Genomic DNA, 20832 nt, shown 5'->3' on the forward strand with positions numbered 1-20832 from the left:
TTTGCTCTTCTTAGGTTTATCTCCACGGAGGACACAGATCTCTTTTTCTTCAGGTGCTTTTTTGGTTTGTTATACATGACTCAGCTGTGGGTCACTGAAGCAGGCAGAAGGGCTCAGGTCTGTATGGAATAGGGTAGAAAAGAATAGATAACTCGAGAACCATCCCTGTGATGATAATGCACGTGGGGAACCTTGGTGGATTCCATGGCAGGAGAGGTTGGCCAAGGACGGGGACAAACATGCCAGAACTTGGAAGGTTTATTTGAAAGGGAAAGGGTGGGGAAGGGGAAAAAAGAGGTAAAGAGACGGAGGACAGAAGAGGGGGAGACAGGAAGAGTCCTGAGTGCCCCAGGGGAACGGTGGAAAGAGCATAAATGAGTGGGGTCTTTCTTTTAAAGGGGTCCTTTGCACCTGCATTCACACTACGCAACCATGGAACCCTGGGCTGACCAGGGTACTGCCTGAGTGCATTCTGGCAGGTGACAGGTAGGCCAGCATAATGCCTGAATCCATACAAGCCCAGCGTTCGGTGTCCCGTGCAGCCAGGTCTGGAGCGTCTCCGTGTTCTCAGCAGCTGTGTTATAAGCACCAATAACCTCGGGGCTGGGTTACAGCTTTCTTCTGACTTTAAAGGGAACAAAAACATTTTGGTTTCAAGCATGGGTGTTATTTGGTGAAACTCAGAAAAATGTTTCTCACGATGCATTTTAGGTTCTCTGAAGGCATGGGACTGACAGAATGGATTCACTGTAGGCTGGGCTGGGCAAAGCTTGGGGACTCTTCTGCAGGGAAGTCTTTAATTCTGTGAGGAGGAATGTTGTACAAAGACCTGGGAAAAGTTCAGACAGACGTTGGTAAAGGCGGGTGACGGGAGGGGATGCCCTGCTTTTGTTGAGAGATAAAGGGTGAGCGCAGTGAAAGCTAGCATGACCTGGCTCCCATACCATCCTGCCTCTAGAGGACCTCACCTGAGTAATACCAACTGGTCAGTAAGTACTTGGGCTGCGCAGAGGCCAACAGAGCCCACACATTCCTGTAGTGTCCTGCTCCGAGGTGTATGTGAGTCAGCAGGGCTAACACCCACCTAGTTTTCAGTAGGTATGGTGGCTAGGGCTCACTTTGATTTCAAGGCTCTGTGAAAATGTTTCAGGTTTTTTGTTGTTGTTTGAGTTGGGTATTTTTTGATTGGTTGGTTGGTTGGTTGGTTGGGGTTTTTGAAGACAGGGCTACAGGGTTTCTCTGTGTAGCTTTGTAGACCAGGCTGGCCTCAAACTCACAGAGATCCACCTGCCTCTGTTTTCCGAGTGCTGCTGGGATTAAAGGGGTGGGCCACCACCGCCCAGTTTTGTTTTTTGCTTATTTGTTTATTTTTTTACTAAAATAACTTCAGCAGGGCTTGATGATATCTGTGGATGTAGTTAGTATAGTTGTATAGTCTGGATTTTTTTAAAGATTTTTTTAAATTTAATATGTGTATTTGCCTGACTGTATATGTGTACCACATCTGTGCAGTTCCCTGAGAGGCCAGAAGGGGGCATTGGCTCCCTGGAATTATAGTTGCAGGTGGTCATGTACTGCCATGTGGGTGCTGGGAAACAAGCCGAGGTCCCCTGCAAGAGCAGCAAGTGCTTTTAACCACCGAGCCCTTCTCTGTAGCCCCCAAGTTTAGGTTTTAGTTGTGTTTATGCACTAAGGGACTACAAAGGCAAAAGTACCAAAGTCTTGGTGTGGCCCTGGGTGTCAGGGCTGTTGGAATCTTCCAGATGCCCACTGAGAGCACAATCTGGGGTGCATGAAGTGGCACCTCAGCTTGAGCTTTCAGCACACCCCTCAGGTGACCAAGGCACACGCGACCCGTGTGGCCCTACAGTGAGTTATCAAGACGTGACTGGGGCTCCAGGCTGGCTGCTCCTTGGATACGGGATTTCTACCTTAAAGTGCATTGTGCCCTTCCAGTAATTTCCACCTGAACCTTAAGGATCATTCAGCACTGTCCTGTTCAGTTGTGGCTTTTTTTAAATCAGCAGTAGCCACTGTATGTCATTGAACTCCACACACACACACACACCCATGGCCCCATGTTTGCTCTTTAGGAGAAAAATGATTCTACTGAGAGACGTTTTTCAAATCTGAAGGTAACTGTAACATATGCTGGTTGGGTCCTTATTCTTCAGTGTGACAAATGCTATTCAGCCTTGCCCTGAGTTAACCAAACCACTGGGGAACTAGAGCAGATGAAAACAGCCTCTCACTTCTATTGCATTTCCTTAGACTGTTGTCAGTACTGAGTCCAGAAGCCAGTGCAGGGGAAGCCAGGCCCTCCTAAGCCAGTCTGTGCTAGTCCACTTATGAACAACAGCGTAGGTTCCAAGGCCTCTGTGTCATTGGGACAGCAATGGTGACCCCTTGCTCTGCTTGAAGCCCATTGTAATCCTCATCGTGGGAACCAGCGACTTAATTCTCCCACTACTCAGGAGTGTAACACCCGAGGATGTCACACAGCACCAGCTCCTTGTCTATAGAACTCCTAATGAGTAGAGTGGACACAAAATCCAGAAAGAAAAAAGCTGGAAAAATCTTGGGTTGCCTCACAGATCACCTGAGATATTCCCCACTGAGTAACGGCCGCTGTGTAATGACCACCATGTGATGAACTCTGAGTATTGGCCACTCACTGATTTCCCTGTGTGACAGACACTGAATGATGGCCGAAACAGCACTTGCTTATCTCAAGGCCAGGTTCTATGGGGGGAATTGTGAAGGGCTCAACACCAACACCAAGACTCAGCTGGCTGGCTCTGAGAGTTCCCGCCTTGGTGACTGCAGGCAAGGACGTTTCTTGTACTCTAAATGTGTTCCCTTTGCCTTGAAATATAGAAAACTTCTTCCCATAGCACTATTCATGGGAACAAAATCATGGATGTAAGCTCATCTCTCACTCTCCCTGGCAAAGTCTAGGCACTCAATAAATGGCATTGAGGCTGAAGTTTTCGGGAGAAAATTAAAAGAACTTAAGTCAGGTGTGGTGGCACAGCCCTCCAACAAGTAGCCAAAGCAGGAAGAGAGTGAGTTCAAGGCCTGCCACAGTTATAGAGGGGTATAAGAGTCATCCTGGGCAACTAACCAGAGCCTGCCTCAAAATAAGAAGTAAAGAGGTCTGGGGTGTGTAGCTCAGTAGTAGAGTGCTTGCCTGGCATGTGTGAGGCCCTGGGTTCAGTCCCCAGTACCACAAGAAAGAATTACCATCCAGTAGACACTGAGTTAGTAAGTTGGCAATCTGACTAGTTGGCTTACACATAAAGCTTTGAAATCTTCACAAGCTGGCCTGCCACGGAAAAGACGCTAGCAGATATCCTCAGAGTTCACTCATAGTGAAGGGCTTCTCCTGGAGATGTGACAGGCATCATACAAGTGATTTCACTAGGTAGCCAGAACAGTGGGATTAACATTAAAAAGGGCCTCTGGCAATTGGGGCCAGGGCTTCTGAGCCATGCCCCTCCTTGGGGCTCAGTTCACACAGACCATGAGCCACATCCCAGCACCCAGTCTGTACACAGCCCTGGCTGGAGCTGTCCAAGCCACATGGCACAGGGTTGTTGGTGAAGAAAGATGTTCTCTGCTGTGGAATCTGTTCAGTTGACAGATACCAGCCTTACTGGGTCCATGAAACTGTGCGTCTCCACGGCACCATTGCGCTCCGACATGATTCCACTGGTGGCAGCTGGGATTGCGTGGCTTCCAGAAAGTCCTTAAGGGTGTTACTGTCACATCTGAGACAGCACGGCTACAGCTGTTATCTGATTTGAATTCTCAAGTTCATTGGGTCTCAAGTAGATTCATTCCCATCATGGAGGAGCAGCTGAGGAAACATGTCCATGGCATGTCCATGAAAAAGACCTTGTGCTCTTACAGAAAGCTTGAGGAGGAAAACAGCCAAAAATTGTCTTGCAGCAGATACATGAACTTGAATTTCTCTTGGAAGATGCCCTGAAGTGTCACCACCTGAACGTGATAAGATACTCTGGATATGCTTGATTGTCATAAAACACTACAAATATACTTGGCTTTTGAGCATCATCTACGACAGTGTCGTACAAGTCAGTAGGATTTTGAGGATCCCTTGAAGGAGGCACAATCAGTGACGAGTTTCCATTTGTGTAGTTCCCAGTGAGAACCCGCACATAATATATATGCTTTTTCCCATTGACATCTGGCTTGGAGTATACGTCATTGGCAGAATAGGAAGCATCGACAGCAAAATAGGTTCCCTTCCCATAGCACACAGCTGCAAAGACAAAGACATTTTAAAGTAATTCAGTGTAGCATATAAATCAATATGTTAGCCCAATATGCAGCTACTATAAAAGGAGTGCTCAGCATGAATATATTATATGGATTCTTTTTCTTCATCATTATTATTAATGCACCTCAAAGGTGCAGTGAAGCCCTTGGGGTGAAACTGGAACGTATTAATGTTTACTGTCTGTCCACCACGATGTGAGGAACACAGTGAACAGAGTCCAGGGTAGCCTCTACCAGGCAGCACCCCATTTTGGGCAATTGATTGCAAGCTTCCTTACCGTTCTTCCCAGCATAGCTGCGGTTAAATCCATTGCTGTTGAGGTGTGGAATACAGCTAGCCTCTGTCCCGTGGAAGAGCTGTTTCTCATTTCTTCTATGGCCATTCTTGTCATCCATAACTTTTTTGTGTATCTGGTACCTCCTCCAGAGAGATGGATTCTGGATCCTTTCGATCTATATAAATTAATAAAGTATTCTGGGGATGCCAAGAGCACTTGCCAAAGTAATAGCAAATTACCAACTTTGTCTTTCATTAGTAAAACTTCAGTGCCAAGTGACAGCGTCCCGTGTTCAGGAATATTTTTAGAACTGGTAAGACAGCTCAGGAAGCATATGGTGATCTGAGCTTGACCTCTGAATTTGGAAAGATAACACTGACCGTACAAAGTTATACTCTGATCTATATGTATGAACCTCCCTTCTACCTCCCAGCACTCCCCGCCCCCCCCCCACACACACACAGACAAGTTTCTCTTATTGGCCTGGAGCTCACCGAGTCAGGCTGACTGGCTGACGTGTCCCAGGGATCCACTTGTGTCTGCCTTGGCAGCTCTGTGGTTATCAGGCTGCACCACCATACCTGGACTTTTTGTGTGGAGTCTCATGCAATTTACCAGCTGAGTTATATATAACTTTCCCTCTAATCTGGGTATGGTGGTTCCCTCTGAGTGTAATCCTGGCTCTTGGGGGATTGAAGCATGAAGATCATGACAAGGCAAGCCTGAACTACATTCTGAATTCCAGGCCAGCCTGAACTGCATAAGACCCTGTCTCAAAAACATCAAAAACTGAAAAATATAAAAGGCAAAACTGACTCTGTAGTTAAACTTTTATAGGACTTAGGATTTTTTATATCATGTTTCCCTTCTTATTATTTACCTACAACTGTTTCTCATCTTCACCTGTGTCCATTTTATTTCTGCTTACCCAAAATTTTGTCATTTAACTCACCTTTTCAAACTTTCATTTTTTGTTTTGAAACTTCCAATTTTTTAACTTAAACATTTAAAAGGGAAGTTTCTTAAAAACAAACAAACAAAAAAATAGCACATAATTATCTCAGATGTGGTGGTGTAGCTTGGTGGCAGGGTACATGCTCACTGTATGTGAGGCCCTGGCCTCAATTCCCAGCACCACAGCAAGTAGGATGGAGGGATGGAGGAAGGGAAGGAAGGAAAGTAAATCTTAAACTTTGTTTAGTCGATGTATTGTTAGCACTTGACCATCATGTCCATCATATTTACTCTCTCACCAATAGCTACCAGAAAACGTGGGGTGGGAGTGGGGGATGAATACAAGAGTTTGATGAGACAGGATCCCAGAGAGAAGAGAGAGTACCAAATGAAGAAATGAAGTCCAAAACTAGTGGAGTCACTGAAAATAACTGCCAGTTCAGAATTCTATACCCAGCAAAAATTCCCCTCAAAACTGAAGGTGGGGCCAGTGAGATGGCTCAGGTCAGGGTGACTTCTCTGCAAGCTTGGTGTCCTGAACCCAATCCCCAAATCCTGTGCAAAGGAAGAAGGCGAGAACAGGCCACACAAATGTGACTGAATCTGGGTAATAAAAGTATGATTGGGAGTGAAAGGGGGTGTATTTTTAAGATCTTATTTTTAATTATGTGTATTTGGGGTTGACACGTGTGAATCCATGTGCCCACAGATACTAGGAGAGGGATGGATAAAATGAAAACTGAGCTCATGGAAGAGCATAATTTCAGAGTGCCGGTGCTGTAGTTTCAGACTGTGGTAAGCTCCCTGATGTAGGTCTGAAAACAAAACTTGGAACTTGGGGTCCTCTGAGAGAGCAGCAGAAAATCTTGACCCCCTAAGCCACCTCTACAGACCCATATGTGAGTGGGTTTATTCAGGATTGTGATAGCCTTGAACCTCATCAGCAGCTGACCTACCTTCTCTATGATAAAGTTTGCGCAAGTCTGCTTGAACTTGCTTGCCACCATGCTGTATTCAGGATCATTGGTTTGCAGACTGACCACAAGCAATTTCTTCTGCTTCATGTCACTCCAATTTGCAGGAATTTCAGCTGCAAAACAGACATTTGAGAGTGCCCGTGTCCATTTCCAGTATGCTTTGGCAAAAACCTGCCTCCCTCTTGTGCTATAGTCTTATAATTCTATGTATTCAAGAAACTCCCTGTCTTTCTAAAAGGATGTCCTTAAAAGTGTAGATCATGGACCACTGTTATCAGGATGAATTTGGAAGTGTGTTCAGAAGAGGGGATGGGATTTAAGGGAAGATAGGACAGTGGGAGATCTCTAGCCTGACTGCTATCTCTTCCTTTATATCTCTTAAAACCTGGGATTAAAGTTCTGTAATCCCAAGTGCTGAGATCAACTTTGTGTAAGCCGTTCCTCTTTAGGATTGGATCAATTTCATGTAGTTCAGTGTGGCCTTGAACTAACATCAGCTTGTTTCTTGAGTCCTGGGATTAAAGGTTGTAACACCACAAGCTGTATGGCTTGTGGCTCAGGCAAGTTTTAATAAATCATAAACAATATATCACCACATCCTCTACTTTGATGTAAGTTAACAAATTAATTACCTAAATTGTTTTGAACAATCTGTCATTTTGCATATACAATGGTTTGTACCAGAACACCACACTACAACTGGAGGGTAGCCTACATGTACTTTCTCATTTGCTTCACAGCAACCTTAAGAGGTAGTTGGGTGGATGATAGGGTTTGTCTGTAACAGGCTGCAGAATACGACATGTGATATGTCATTCCTCCAGGGTTGCTTAGAATCTGAGGGGTTCATTCAGCTTGATCCTACAGAAGATGGATACAATTTGGGAAGCCAGGGGTGGGGGTACTTATGTGGTTTGAAGGCAGGAACGACTGCCTACACATACACAAGACAGACATTTCCTTCCTGAGGATCAGATCCATCAGGGAACCTGTAGACTGCTTCCTGACCTGGTACCCAGGAACCTTTGACTCAGGGAAGAAAAGACTTGGGAATAGAATGGGAGTCTTCCCTTGGACAGCCTCATGGACACAGAGGCCAACTCTAATGAGCCTGTACTCTCCTTGGCCTTTGTGTTCTTGAGAACATTAGGCCACTTTCCTTCTGAAACTACCTTCTTCCTACCTCTACCTGAGGTAGCGTAACTGCTTGGGATCCAGAACTGAATCCAGAAAGCTTATAAATTGCAGGGAGGGAAAATGCAGGATTAACTGTTGTTACAGCTGTTGGGTTCATTCATGCTGTATTTTCTCCTAACCATAGTGTATGCTTTGGAAACTCAGGGACCAAGATTTTGAAATTATTCTACTAGGGTTATTTGAGTTTTATCTACTTTAAAATTTAATATAGTAGAGTATGGGTGGCTTGGCTCACACAACATTTAGGAGGCAGAGGCAGGCAAATATATGAATTTGAGGCCAGCCTGGTCTACAAAGAGTTCCAGGCCATCCATGTCTACATAGTGAAACACTGTCTCAAAAGCAAAACTGAAACTGCTGTGTTTCTAAAATTGGGTTGAACTCAGAGTTGGAGCAGTGGCTGACACCAATGAGCATGTAACTCACCTTCAGTTTTTAAGTGGCGCTGAACAGCGAGACTCTGACCTTGAGGGCCTGTGGCTGTGTTTGTGCTCAAGTTCACTGTGAAGTTCTGATTATTAATTTTGACAACAGTGTTTTTGTGCTTTGCCTTTCGTGCGTCCTCCAACTGCATGTTAGTTATTTTGTCAAAATGGTATGTGATGTTGTTATCAATGTATTGCCATTCCACGAATGAGAAGACATAGTCTGCCTGGCTTTCCTTTTCTTTAGCCAATTGAATGCTCCTGATCAGGTCTTCAATCTCATCTCTGGCTCGTACCACGTCTCTGCTAATTCCTGCAACTTTAATCGAAGGTGTCTTCTGGTCCAGGTCAATGGCAATATTCAGTTTCTCCAGCAGCTCATTCAGTTTCTTGTACTCCCTCTCATCAAAGTCTCGGATGCAGTCATCATGACTAGTGTAGGATAACTGCTCATCAGTGATCAGATTCTGTATCCAGGTGATCGTGCCTTCCACGCTATCTGCATCTGCACCACAAACTTGGAAAACTGTCTGCTGTATTTTCTTCTCCAAAACCAAGGTGTTCTGTTTGGGGGGAGCATGCTTTGGAAAGCCAAGAAAGGCTAAAGAAAAAATGAAAATTAATTTTTCTTTTATTCCCTTCAGCATCAAGGTCACAAATATGTATTTCATAAAAGCGAACAACTCACAGGCGATCTTAGACAGCATAGATGGCTGGGGAGGAGGTGGGGAGCCTTCTCTGTCTTTCATGTTGTCATAAAAAATTTTCAGAATATGGGGCTGAAAGATGACAACTTTCACTTTCCTCACAGACTGCATTGATTTTTTCTGGATAAATTCTTCAATGGCATCCATTGTGGCTTTAGCAACTGCATCTGGGTCCTGTTGAGCATTTCCTTTAAAAACACACACACAAAAAGACAAGGTTAGGGCTTCGACATAAACAAGGAATCCCAGTTGTCACAGGAAAGAAAAATGTCTGCTTCCACTTTAATCACTGTACACTTTTCTAACATCACATAGCAAATAGTTTTTGACATCCTAGATACAGCGCAGGGGGAGCTTCTGTTCCATGCTGTCAATATCCCAGGTAAAAACCCTGAAACTCATTTTAATTTGTGAAATTCACATCTGTCCTTTACAGCTGATCCTGGCTCCCAGTGTCACTCCCCTTCCATTACAGAGTCCAGGTGTCTTCCCACCCCTCCTGATTTACTAGTATCCTGAAAAGATCATAAAAAGATATATATACACATACACATATGCGCTAATACATCTTGAAACAACATGGCCCTTACAGAGACAATCCTAGCCTCTGATAGATTTTATGGATGTGTTGGGATTCTCCCAGCTACTCTCTGGGGAGCCAATTTAAATTAAGATACCAAAAACAATGAGCTACCTGTTATGGTCTATTCTAGGTGCATTAGTTACCCAGAGCCTCCAGAAGTCCTTCTTCCCCATACTCTGTACAATTTTAGCTGCCTAGCAGCATGCAGAGCAGCCACAGAGTAGATCCACTCCTGCCTCCAACACGTTCCAGATCTTGTTTCTCAAACCCTGGAACCCCACTGGCTAAGTAAGACTGTGAAATGTCCTTTTCTAATCATGGGTGTGGCCTAGACTGAATGGAAGCTGCCAAAGTCACGTGACAGGCAATGTACGTCTCCTGGGCAAGCTGATGTAATAGACTGAGAGCCCATTTGGATTATCCTGTTAATGGTGCCCACCACCATGGCAGAAAATTACAGTAAATGCCTTTGACTAAGTCGTCGACAGTTGTAGGGACACGGGTCATTCCCCCTGCCTCAGTCCTTCCAGTAACTGGGACCACAGGTGCTCATCTTTCTCCTTCTACTTAAAGTGTCCCAGGCTTTACTCATTCCCTCATGGATTGGGGTGCCTTGGAGTGAGGAAACTGTCCACTCCTGGGTGAGGTGTCACTGTCATCACCCGGACCCAGTGAGGAGCAAATCCATGGGGAAGTCGATGCCTTGAAAGCCTGTGGCTACGAACCTGTGCCAATGGCTGGTAGGCAAATGGATGTGTAGTTCCGTTGTTCACTTTCTTCCAACACACAGGAAACTGATCTCTTGACATCATTCCCACCAACCACATGAATAATACTCTTGCATTTCAGTAATCCACCTTCAGTAACTATATACTCCTTGTTCTGTTGAGCTGTGAAACATAAACAGACTCAATCAGATGGCGAACCTACTCTTGGAGAAAGCAAGATGTCTGATTTGATGAGGAAATATTTTATGAATTAAAAGCTCTTGAAATAGTATGATTAGTGAAATTTTGTGGCTTAATATCTCTTAACTATGAGATAACATTCCACTTTTACCTTTCTTTCATGTAGAGTTTTCATAAAATATATGATCTTAAGATTGATACATGGATCTCAAAACAAAATATTAATACATATCTTCCCAGCCCAAAGACATTTCTCAGCGTCCTCACAGCCTCCCGTAGTCAATCTTCCCCTTCCAATCTGGCACCAAGAAGCAGCATCGTTCCTTACCCAACACAGAACACTCTGCCTCCACATTTTGTCCTGCACCTTCCAAAATTGCTTTGGACACTCCTACATGAGAAAATCAAGATGGTAACTTGACCAGAAAGGCAGACTTTGTATCCCCAACATACTCCATCATAGGGCAGGCCCATGCCTGGGCATCACTAGCAGAGAAGAAAATTTCAAAAATGTTGCCAATTGTAAGAAAGCCCAATGAAATAACTTTAAAGATGGTAATTAACAGGAACAAGCCCAAGACCACAAAACCATTTTGTTTATAGAAACATTTTTTAATAGGATCTACCACACTGATTGCTGCTCAAGACAGAATCCATCTCAGTAAGTTACCTGATTTGAGAGTAAATGTGTTTGATGTTGAATTGACAATCACATCTGCCACTTCTTTGGTGATGTCCCCTGTGGCCACTTGGAAGAGAATCGGGCCAATATTCATTTCGTGAACTCCTAAAGCAGGGCTGGAAAGACTCCCATAAAACCCTGCCCAGGAAAAGAAAAAAAGGCAGGATTAGGTGCCACGCCATCAGAAGCACGAATAACTGAGGTCACAGGCTGTCCTATCACTGTACTGGCTGTCTATTTATTATTATGACGCTGGCCCAGGGCTGGGAGAGAAGGATGGCTTGAATTTAGGGGTTTGGGGCTATTCTGGGCAACATAGCAAACAAAGCTCTAGTGACCCCAAATAAGATGAACTCAAATCACATTTGACAGAGAAGTGTTGCCTTATATTGTCCCATAATATGTCTCTTGGAAAATACTTGCCACATTATGCATTAGAGGGGGTGGTCTCATTGATCATTTAAAAATCCCACTGTACAGACTATATAATTTGGACCACATTTCCCTCTTGCTCCAAGCCCCACAAACAGGCCAGTGTCTTTTATACCCATGTGTATGGAATGTAATTTAGTTAATTCCATAGTTTGATCATCATCCTTTTCCTGTCACTGAACAGTTACTTAGTAACAAGAAATCACCGGTCAACTTAAAAACTTTACTGAACCTTGTGAGTCTTCAGCCTTGGGACTTTGGTCACTAGGGTTTCCACTGCTCATTCTGTCAAATTCATCTGAAAATGCCTGGAAATACAGACAGAGTTTCATCCATGTTTAGCACAAACAAGATAACTTTGTGAATTGGAACCTTCCCCAGCCCCTGTGGGCCTTGTAAATGTTTGAATAAAGTAACTGGAGTGAGCTAGCTGGGTGTCAGTCTTTTCCTCTGCTCCTTCAGAAAACAAAGGCTTAGCATTTTGGTGAGCTTCTCTCTACTGCCGCACCTAAGACCCAACATCAAACAACACACACACAGTTGGAAAATAATAACCCTCAAACTGTAGTATTTTAATAACTTCTATATTTTTAAAGTTATAAAAATGTACATATCACTGGACAGTAGTGGTGCACACCTTTAACCTCAGCACTTGGGAGGCAGAAACAGGTGGAACTCTGTGAGTCTGAGGACAGCCTGGTCTACAGAGAGTTCCAGGACAGGCTCCAAAGCTAAAGAGAAACCCTGTCTTGAAAAACAAAACAAACAAACAATGCTATTCTATTAGACTAAGAAGACCTAGAAGAACACAGGTCCCAAACTGCAGTTGGCAAAGTAATCAGAAGTAAGCAAAGTGGGTACCTTAATGTTTCCTTTGTCTGTTGGGTGCAGCAGAAACTGAACTTCCTGTAAAGTTTTCCGGTTCCTGCTACTAAATTTGAACACTTCCGAAATGATTAATTTAGCAAATTCAGGTTTAGGAAACCCCAGATTTCCTGTTCCTATTGCTGGAAATCCAATTGATTGCAGAGACTGTTCCTCGGCGGTCCTCAGACAGTCTCTGATAATGTTTTTCATGATCTGAAAGGCACAAAGCACTTTCTTTACTGTCTTATTTAGAAATCAAAGACCCCCCCCCAAGAAATAAGCATTCAGCAGCCTTTATGGGGAACACTGTCCACTCTATTATGCTTTCAACAAAAGTTAGCCGCAGCATAAGAGGGAAATTCAGGAGAAGAAATGAGAAAGAGAATGTGAGATTCCCTTACAAGAGTGCAGGCAGATTCCACCACGAAGCAAAGAGGGGAAGCGACAGCTGTCTGTCACTGCCTCCCAGCTTCCAGCCCTCACCTTACATTTCCTCAGTAAGTGAAGGGTATTCCCCCAACCCTTCCCTGACCGCCAAGAATCGCTGAGCACAAGAACTAACTTACATTGTCAACTATGACATACAAGAAGTAGTTGACAACTGAAAAGAAAAGCCCATGGGACCTGTCAAACTCATGACGTTGTCACAGAGAAGAAGCAGACAGCGACTAGCTGTGGTGTGCTATAGGAAGAGTCCAGAGAGCTACCCCATTTCCTGAGAAACATAAAGCTGGGGTGTACCTTCAGTGACCATGCTGTATTGTTGACTTTCCACTGTGGAACCACCACATGAAATACGCGGTGGCAGTTCAGACCATAGCCACTGGTTTGTAGGATTGTGCCCGCATTGACAGGGACCCCTTGTCCTGCTTCATTCAATTCCTCCTGGAATTCTGGCCCAGCCTTTTCCAATAAGGCTTGAGAAAGTGGTCCTTTGTTGAGTACAAGATCCGGGGGAATGGAGGTGACAATGACATCGGTCTTAAAGACAAAACCAAATTTTCAAATTCTTAGTCAAGGCATTCATCAAACATGATCACGTCTGAGCTGAGCTGAGCCAGCAGGTGTGGCACCAAGAAGACCTCAGCTGCTTGTCTACATCCTGTGATCAATGTTCAGAGAAACACAGCTCATAAAAGTCAGAGTGGAAACGAAGTGGCTAATGGCTGGGAAAAATAAACGTATATTCATCTACTAAAATATTATGCAGCCACTAAGAGGGATGGAATACTGATATGTGCTACAACACAGACGACCCCTGAAAGCATCCAGTCAGTGAAAGAAACTGGTCACGGAAGACACAAATAGATTATTTCATTTACATGAAACTTCAAGAGCAGGTGACTCTGTAGAGCCAGGTGTGATGGCACACACCTTTAATCCCAGCACTCAGGACACAGAAGCAAGTGGATATTGCAAGTTTCAGGACAACCACAGCTGTGTAGTAAGACTCTGTCTCAAAAAGAAAATTAAGAAACAAACAAAACAACAACAGAATAGATTAGATGCCCTGTAGAGCTAGGAAAGTGGGGTGATCAGGTAGATAAATTAACAATAACAGCTAATAGGCACAAATTTCTTTCTGGTGGGATTAAAGTGCACTAAAGTTCGATTACAGGTATGGTCGCATGATAGTGGTTACACACACGTATACACACTCATGTTTATACTACAAGAATTGCTGCTACATGAGTAGCGACACCAAGACCTTCCATGTGTATTTTAGTGAATATACTAAAAACCATTGATGTTCCCACTTGAAATGAGTATTGGGGGGCTGGAGAGGTGGCTCAGAGGCTAAGAGCACGGGCTGTTCTTCCAGAGGACTGGGGTTCAATCCCCAGCACCCATGTGGCAACTTACAACTGTCAGTAACTCCAGTTCCAGGGGATCCAACACTCATACAGACATACATGCACGCAAAACACCAATGCACAGGAAATAAAAATAAATAATTTTTTTTTTAAAGTTTCAGTTGTATCACTGTGGATCACAGCACACCAAGAACTGTTCTTGGCAGGTGCTTAGAGAGACTTTCTCTGTAAAACAATTCAAAGCAAAACAGTTACAACATCTAGTTCATTTCATCTATTATAGCCAGCATATCCAACTGTTCCTTGTTTAAGTAGTGGGGACAAGTGTCACCCAGTGGTCATAATTTAGGACTTTGATCTTGATCTTTAAACAAAGCTTTCAAGGACTGGCTAAAAAAAAAATCACTGTAGGGGCTGGAGAGATGGCTCAGGAATTAAAAGCACTTGCTGTTCTTCCAGAGGACCCAGGTTCAGTCCCAGCATCCACCCAGGTCATCCACAACCACCTGAACTCCATCTTCAAAGGATCGGACAGTGTCTTCTGGCCTGCGAGGACCCACGTACATGTGACATTCGCTCTCAGTCTCACACACATATACATGAATTTTAAGGTACAGAAATAAATCTTTAAACAGAATGTCTCTGTTATGATATTTGTTTTCTTTGTGTTGTAGTTATAGTTCTTTCATTTCTTCTTCTTTTTTTAAGCAAGGTCTTATATAGTCCAGGCTGGACTCTAATTCACTTTGTAGCCAAGGATGACCTTGAATTTGAACTTCTGCTCCTACCCCTAATGCTGCTTTTACAGACATGTGCCTCCACACCTGGTTTATGTAGTGCTAAGAGACTGGACCCAGGACGTCATGCCTGCTAGGCAAGTGCTCTACCAACTGAGCCACAGCCACCAAGTCTTTGTCTTTCAAAGCATAACAGTAACAACAAATGTTCAGAGCTGTCTGAGAGGCAGAAAGGGCAGGTCATCCAACTCTGAGACCCAACCCCTCCTGAAGCAGCTGAAGGATGGGGCAGACATTCACTGGAGGAGGACACAGCCTGGAGAGAAATGCAGCTACTGATCAGGAAGCAGGCGCTAGCCTGCCCTGCTTCAGATCGCTACAGTTCTTATTAGTAGAGTCTGTGTTGGTATTAAATACTTCTCAGGAAGAAGGGGAAAAACAAAAAAACAAACAAACAAACAAACAAAAAAAAGAACAGGTCTCATTATGTAGCCCTGGATGGCCTTGAACTCATAGAGATTTGCCTGCCTCTGTCTCACAAGTGCATGTGCCACCATGCCTGGCTAAATACATACACGTACGCGCACACACACACACACAATCTGGGGTTGTGGCACAATGGGTAAGAGCAGTGGCTGCTTATGCCTGTATCCCCAGTATTTTGGGGGGAGGGCCAGGCTGAGACGGGGTTGCTAGGGCTTACTGGCTGCCAGCCTATCCAAAACACATTAGATCCCTGCAACAAACACACAAAACAAGAATTATCCTTACACGATTCCAACATCCGGACCTTCCTCCTGCTTACCCACTTACTCCTTCACAAAGGACCCACAGATGAGTTCAGGGAACTAAGCTCCCTCATCCACTCTAGCACCCAAGTTCACCCTTGCTCATGTCTTTGGACAGATTCCTGTCTTCTGAGTCCCCCATGTCCTTTTCCACACCTGTAACTGGCAGGAGGACCAGACACAACAGAAAGTGATGAAAATGGGGAGAGGAGTGCAGTGTCCGCTGCTGTGGACCACACTGGGGTGGAGATACCTTTCTCTGCCCTTTCAGTTATTGCAAACACACCTGGTCTCCATTGCTGCATGACTGGGCAGGAGAACATGGCATTTTCCTCAGTCCTCTCCTTCCACCCTGTCCTTCTTTGGCCCTCAGTAAAGCAGGCACAGACCAGTGACATCACAGCACATTGGTGGTGACAGGGACACTCACCTTTGCATGCTGCACACCTTCCTCCACCATCCGGATTTTCAGGCCTTCTGGTGACACCAGCAGACAGCCCTGTGCCTGTGGTGGTACCGATTCTAATGCTTTTAAACTGGGTGGGGAAGCATCGTGGGAGAGGGTGTCTTTATATGCAGTTTCTACAGCTTCAGCAAAGGCCCCAGCAACCTTTGCAGATATGTCCACCAGATAAATCTTTTTCAAGGTGCGTCTGTCTGGCTTACGCTGGAAGTTGCCTTTGATGGCTGAAACAATGGTTGCCACACACTGGTCTAAGGGAAAGTCAAAGATTCCAGAGCTGATAGCTGGCATGGCTATGGATTGACACTTGTATTCCTCAGCTAAAGTGAGACTTCGATCCACAACTTTCTTTAACAGACTCACACACTCCCAGGCCTTAAATCCCCTCCACCGAGGTCCTACTGCGTGGATGACATGATGACAAGGGAGCTTGCCTGCTTTTGAGATAACAGCATTGCCAGTTAAGATCATGCCACCATTTTTTACTATCTGGTCACATTCTGCTTGAAGTTCAGGGCCAGCTGCATTTGCAAGAGCTTGTGCGACACCGCCAGTGTGTTTCAGATTCTCATTTGCTGCATTCACTACTACATCGGCAGGAAACTGAGTCAGATCTCCCTGCTGTACAATTAGCATGACTCCAGGGGCTATGGCCTTCTGTAAGTGACATTTCTGTGCCTGGAGGCTGCCTTTCTCCTTCTCTCCACCCTCCTGGAGTTCAATGACACATCCATACATGCGCCTGATCTCACTTTTGTAATACGATGCTTTATCCTGAAAGAAATGCCTGGCACCAGGCTTATCGATCTGGAATCTTTGAATGCAGGCTGAATCCCGGATTTGCTTGACCAAGTTCATGCACTCCAGAACTTTGCTCTTAGAGCCAGTTAGTAAAATGCCTTTTGGTTCATCTTCCAGCTTAAAAGTTGCCTGCACATTTGCCTTCCTTATCTTGGGCCAGAATAGCTTCTTGTCCATCTTTACATACTCAATAATCAAGGGTGGTTCTATTTCAACCAGCCTTTCAATTTTCATGTTGTTTTCCAAGAACTCAAAAAGCTGGCTATAGATTTCACTCACTTCGTTTACACAACCAGCAACGATGACCTCAGCCGGGGTTCCTGAAGTTAGTTCGTTCTTTATTCTAATGGTTGTAGTGGAGTTGTGTCTCTTCTGCAGAGGGTGAATTTTCTTTTTCCACACATTGCCTCTAAGAACTTCCTTGTCCTCAACTTCAATGAGCTTATAACTTAAGGCATTGAGAATTTGCTTCTCTGCTTCTGCCAGAGCTCTGTGAGAATAGGCTGTCAAGAGAAGAGCTGTATCGTTCAGCTCATATGTGGCAAGAACCTCGGGTGCTTCAAAAAGAGTCTTGGAGAGTTCCTGACTATCTACTTGCTGCAGGAACATGAAGATTTCAGAAGGAACCTGGACGTCTTTCTGAGGCATTGAATACACCTTTTCCTGGATGTCACACTTTACTTTATACACATCTACATGAAATCCCTTAAAGCACAGGTTCTGAGTGGCAGCATCATAATGAATCTCCATGTCTGGGTACTCTTTGCTTAGATCCTTCAGAAAGCCACTGTATTCCAAAAGAAAATGTTTCCCAGGAGAAATGGCCACTTTCTCCTTCAGACTCTGCTCCTCCTTTCTGACTTTTTCCGTTGTGCTATCTATTAATTCCTTGATTTTCTGACCGATGTGTTGGACATCTTCTGATTTTCCTGCTAAGGTGAGACTGTCCTTATCAAACTCAATCAAAACCCTGTCATCTACTAACTCATGCTGTATGATGTCCCACACTGGCGGATACACTTCAAACAACTTCACTTCATATTCAGACCTGATGGCAGACAGCACGTTGGCTGCGTCTTTCTGCCAGGTCTTGATGCTTGGTCTATGATTGACTAAGGTGGCAGCAGGTCTGATGGTCACTGTACCATTGATTTCAGACCACACTAGCTCACAGTGACAGCGTCTCATTTTGTCATTTATCTCCTTGATCAGATGATTATTCTTTTGAAAGAACTTCCACAAAGGAAGACCCAGTGACTCTCGGAAAGGTGCTGGAAGCTTGACCAGTGGCTTCTCCTCGCCATATAAGGCTGTGCCCAGAGAGGGATAATAGGGGAAGACAGACAGTGGCATCCTGTTGTAACTGTGTTTCCTGGCCATAATGGTGTCTAACACTGTAAATAAATAAACAAATGAATAAATAGCAGTAATCTCAATGTCATGCATTTCCAAAGAACACAAAACAAAACAAGTCTCTGATATTTGTGGAATTCAAAGGTAGCATTCTCCTGCATGCTCAGCTAAAAACTGAAAGTGGCCATTATTTTTGCAATAATTACTGTATAGCCAACCACTCTACACTGAAATCATGTTTGGTTCTGTTGTTTTTCTGATGTCACTGATGTATGTGGCACAATAAGAAACAGATACTAATTTGGACACAAGCATGTGGCTGCTGTTTACACAAAGAACATTTTAAGGGCTGGAGATAAGGCTCAGTGGTTAAGAGCACTGGCTTCTCTTCCAGAGGACCAGGGTTCAATTCTCAGCACCCACACAGCAGCTTTCAACTGTCTAGAACTCCAATTCTAGGGGATCCAACACCCTCACACAGATGTACATGCAGGCAAAACACCAAAATACATAAAATAAAAAAGAAATTATTTTTAAAAAGAATGTTTTAGCCAGGCGTTGGTGGTGCGTGCCTTTAATTCCAGCACTTTGGAGACAGAGAGAGGCAAGCAGATCTCTGTGAGTTTCAGGTCAGCCTGGTCTACAGAGCTCATTCCAGTTCAGGCTCCAAAGCAATACTGAGAAACCCTGTCTCAAAAAACAAAAACAAACAAAAAACAAACAAACAAAAAAACAAACAAAAAATTTAAACCTCTGGGTATATCATTCTACTATCTGTCTGTCCCTTCCTGAATAGTTCCAGAATTTAACTTTCATTGGAACTTAAATTCACAGGAGGGGCATAATTGTATACACTCTGCATCACTTTCCCAAGGGCTTTACATGAATTTAATGTCTTTAATCTTGACAGTGGCCTTCTCAGGTAGAAATTCTGTTATACCCTAACTAGAGATGGGAAAGCTGAGGCTGGGAAAAGTCAAGGTTCTATAAACCAAGGGAAATATCTGGGCTAATTGCCAGTGTGAACCAACCCAGACTCCATGTTCTTGCTCCTATACCAAATCAAAATCATTCTCACAATTATTGGAGAGCCCAGCCCCAGGGGTCACAATTTAGTAAGGCCTTCCAGATTATAATCTCCTGCCAGACATGTGTACCAGGACAGCCACCACAACTTACCCCGGGGTGAATACTCTCATTCTCTCTTTCTCTCTCTCCAGGACTTGCCTCGTGTTGTTTTAGTTGTTAGGCAAGTGTAAGTAGTATCAGCATAGAATAGAGTCAATACAGCAACAACATGGATTTTAATGGCTCTCATGGTAGAAAGATGCTAAACCGTAATACCCTAGTAAAAGACTCCATCCTAGAGCAGGTATCAGGCCTGAGGGAAAGAATGTGATCTTCGGAGGCCCAAACTCCCCCAGGGTTGGAAAGCCTAAGTGACCTGTAGCTTGGACTCAGCACCACCTCAGGCCAAGCTCTGCTCAGGGATTATTTCATTTACTTCTCACAGCATGCTTGAGGTAACTCCTAACACTACAGATGAGAAAACAGAAGGTTTGAGGGTTAAAGGTCACAAAGCCAGTGAACATCAATCAGCCAGTCCTCAAGTCTATCTGACTCAAGAACCATTGAAGATGTCATCAACAGGTCTTTCAGACCCATCCTGAAGTTATGAGATATCACCCACCCCCTCCATTATGTCCAGGATCAGCACAGGGGTAGCAGAAGGGAGAATTAGAGATGATTTGCAGAACTATACAGGCTTCTGAGTCCATCTTTACCTCAACTTGTTGAGATCAACTTGAGAATCAATTCGGGGACCTAAAACACAGCTCTATCTCCTTGTGAGCACAGCCTGTCACAAGTTCCTAGAATGGCCACTTTTTCAGTCAGAGACGGGACTCGTGAGAGGCTCTCCCTTGTCTCTCATCAGCTTGTGTTGCTTTACTAGAGCCTGCCCTGCTGCTCTCATTCTTCACCAAATCCAGATGATGCCACTTCTGACAGACACACTAACGTGTGAGGATTTAAGTAATAGCTGAAATGGCCAAACATCCAGGTTATGCCCAGAGTGACTGTCCAAGACACATTACCTTTGCTGTCCACAAACTCAACCAGTGCTGAACTCTCTTCCGGGAAACATTCAACATGGGCAACTCTTCCGCCACCATTGAAAGGGTTTTCAAAGTAGAGCTGCAGCTGGAAGTCGTCTACCCCAGGGGGCAGGTTTTCCACCCTAACTACATTCGTTGTTTCCAGAAGTCTTGGGACAAGTTGAAGTTGTCGGTTTGAATGATGACTGATACAATCAGTAATAAATTTTTTGGTATCTACAAAACAAAAAAAAAAAAAAAAAAAAAAAAAAAAGAGAGAGAGAGAGAGAAAATTTCCATGACATCTCTGTATGGCATGGAAGAAACGGCTTGGCTATGACTGAGAAGGGGGACTAGCCAACTGCTGGATTTTCTGCCTCTGAGCTGTCCTTTAGCCACGGCCAACCCTCCTGAGTGCACTGCTTACAATGCCACCCTTTCCCCATTTTCTCAAGACCTTTGATGCCC

At 44.3% G+C, this 20832-nt stretch overlaps 2 protein-coding genes across 2 annotated transcripts in view; both read right to left on the minus strand.

Moving 5' to 3' along the window:
• Dtx3l (deltex E3 ubiquitin ligase 3L) overlaps nucleotides 1-20832 on the minus strand; it is a 795722-nt gene that overhangs the window by 722792 nt on the left and 52098 nt on the right. The gene's annotated exons all lie outside the window — the stretch shown is intronic.
• The window catches only part of LOC127227111 (protein mono-ADP-ribosyltransferase PARP14), a 30962-nt gene continuing 10370 nt past the window's right edge, over nucleotides 241-20832 (minus strand). Inside the window, exons 5-17 of the mRNA XM_051191397.1 lie at nucleotides 20365-20601; nucleotides 16082-18309; nucleotides 13054-13293; nucleotides 12307-12525; nucleotides 11678-11753; nucleotides 11002-11151; nucleotides 10660-10722; nucleotides 10149-10313; nucleotides 8822-9028; nucleotides 8135-8734; nucleotides 6491-6624; nucleotides 4581-4755; nucleotides 241-4285 (exon numbers count right to left, since the gene is read on the minus strand). Coding sequence (XP_051047354.1) covers nucleotides 3996-4285; nucleotides 4581-4755; nucleotides 6491-6624; nucleotides 8135-8734; nucleotides 8822-9028; nucleotides 10149-10313; nucleotides 10660-10722; nucleotides 11002-11151; nucleotides 11678-11753; nucleotides 12307-12525; nucleotides 13054-13293; nucleotides 16082-18309; nucleotides 20365-20601 — 4784 coding nt within the window. The 3' untranslated portion in view covers nucleotides 241-3995. The remainder of the gene's footprint in view (nucleotides 4286-4580; nucleotides 4756-6490; nucleotides 6625-8134; nucleotides 8735-8821; nucleotides 9029-10148; nucleotides 10314-10659; nucleotides 10723-11001; nucleotides 11152-11677; nucleotides 11754-12306; nucleotides 12526-13053; nucleotides 13294-16081; nucleotides 18310-20364; nucleotides 20602-20832) is intronic.

Source organism: Phodopus roborovskii, unplaced genomic scaffold (assembly GCF_943737965.1).
Source record: "Phodopus roborovskii unplaced genomic scaffold, PHOROB, whole genome shotgun sequence".
NCBI classification, from domain to species: Eukaryota; Metazoa; Chordata; class Mammalia; order Rodentia; family Cricetidae; genus Phodopus; species Phodopus roborovskii.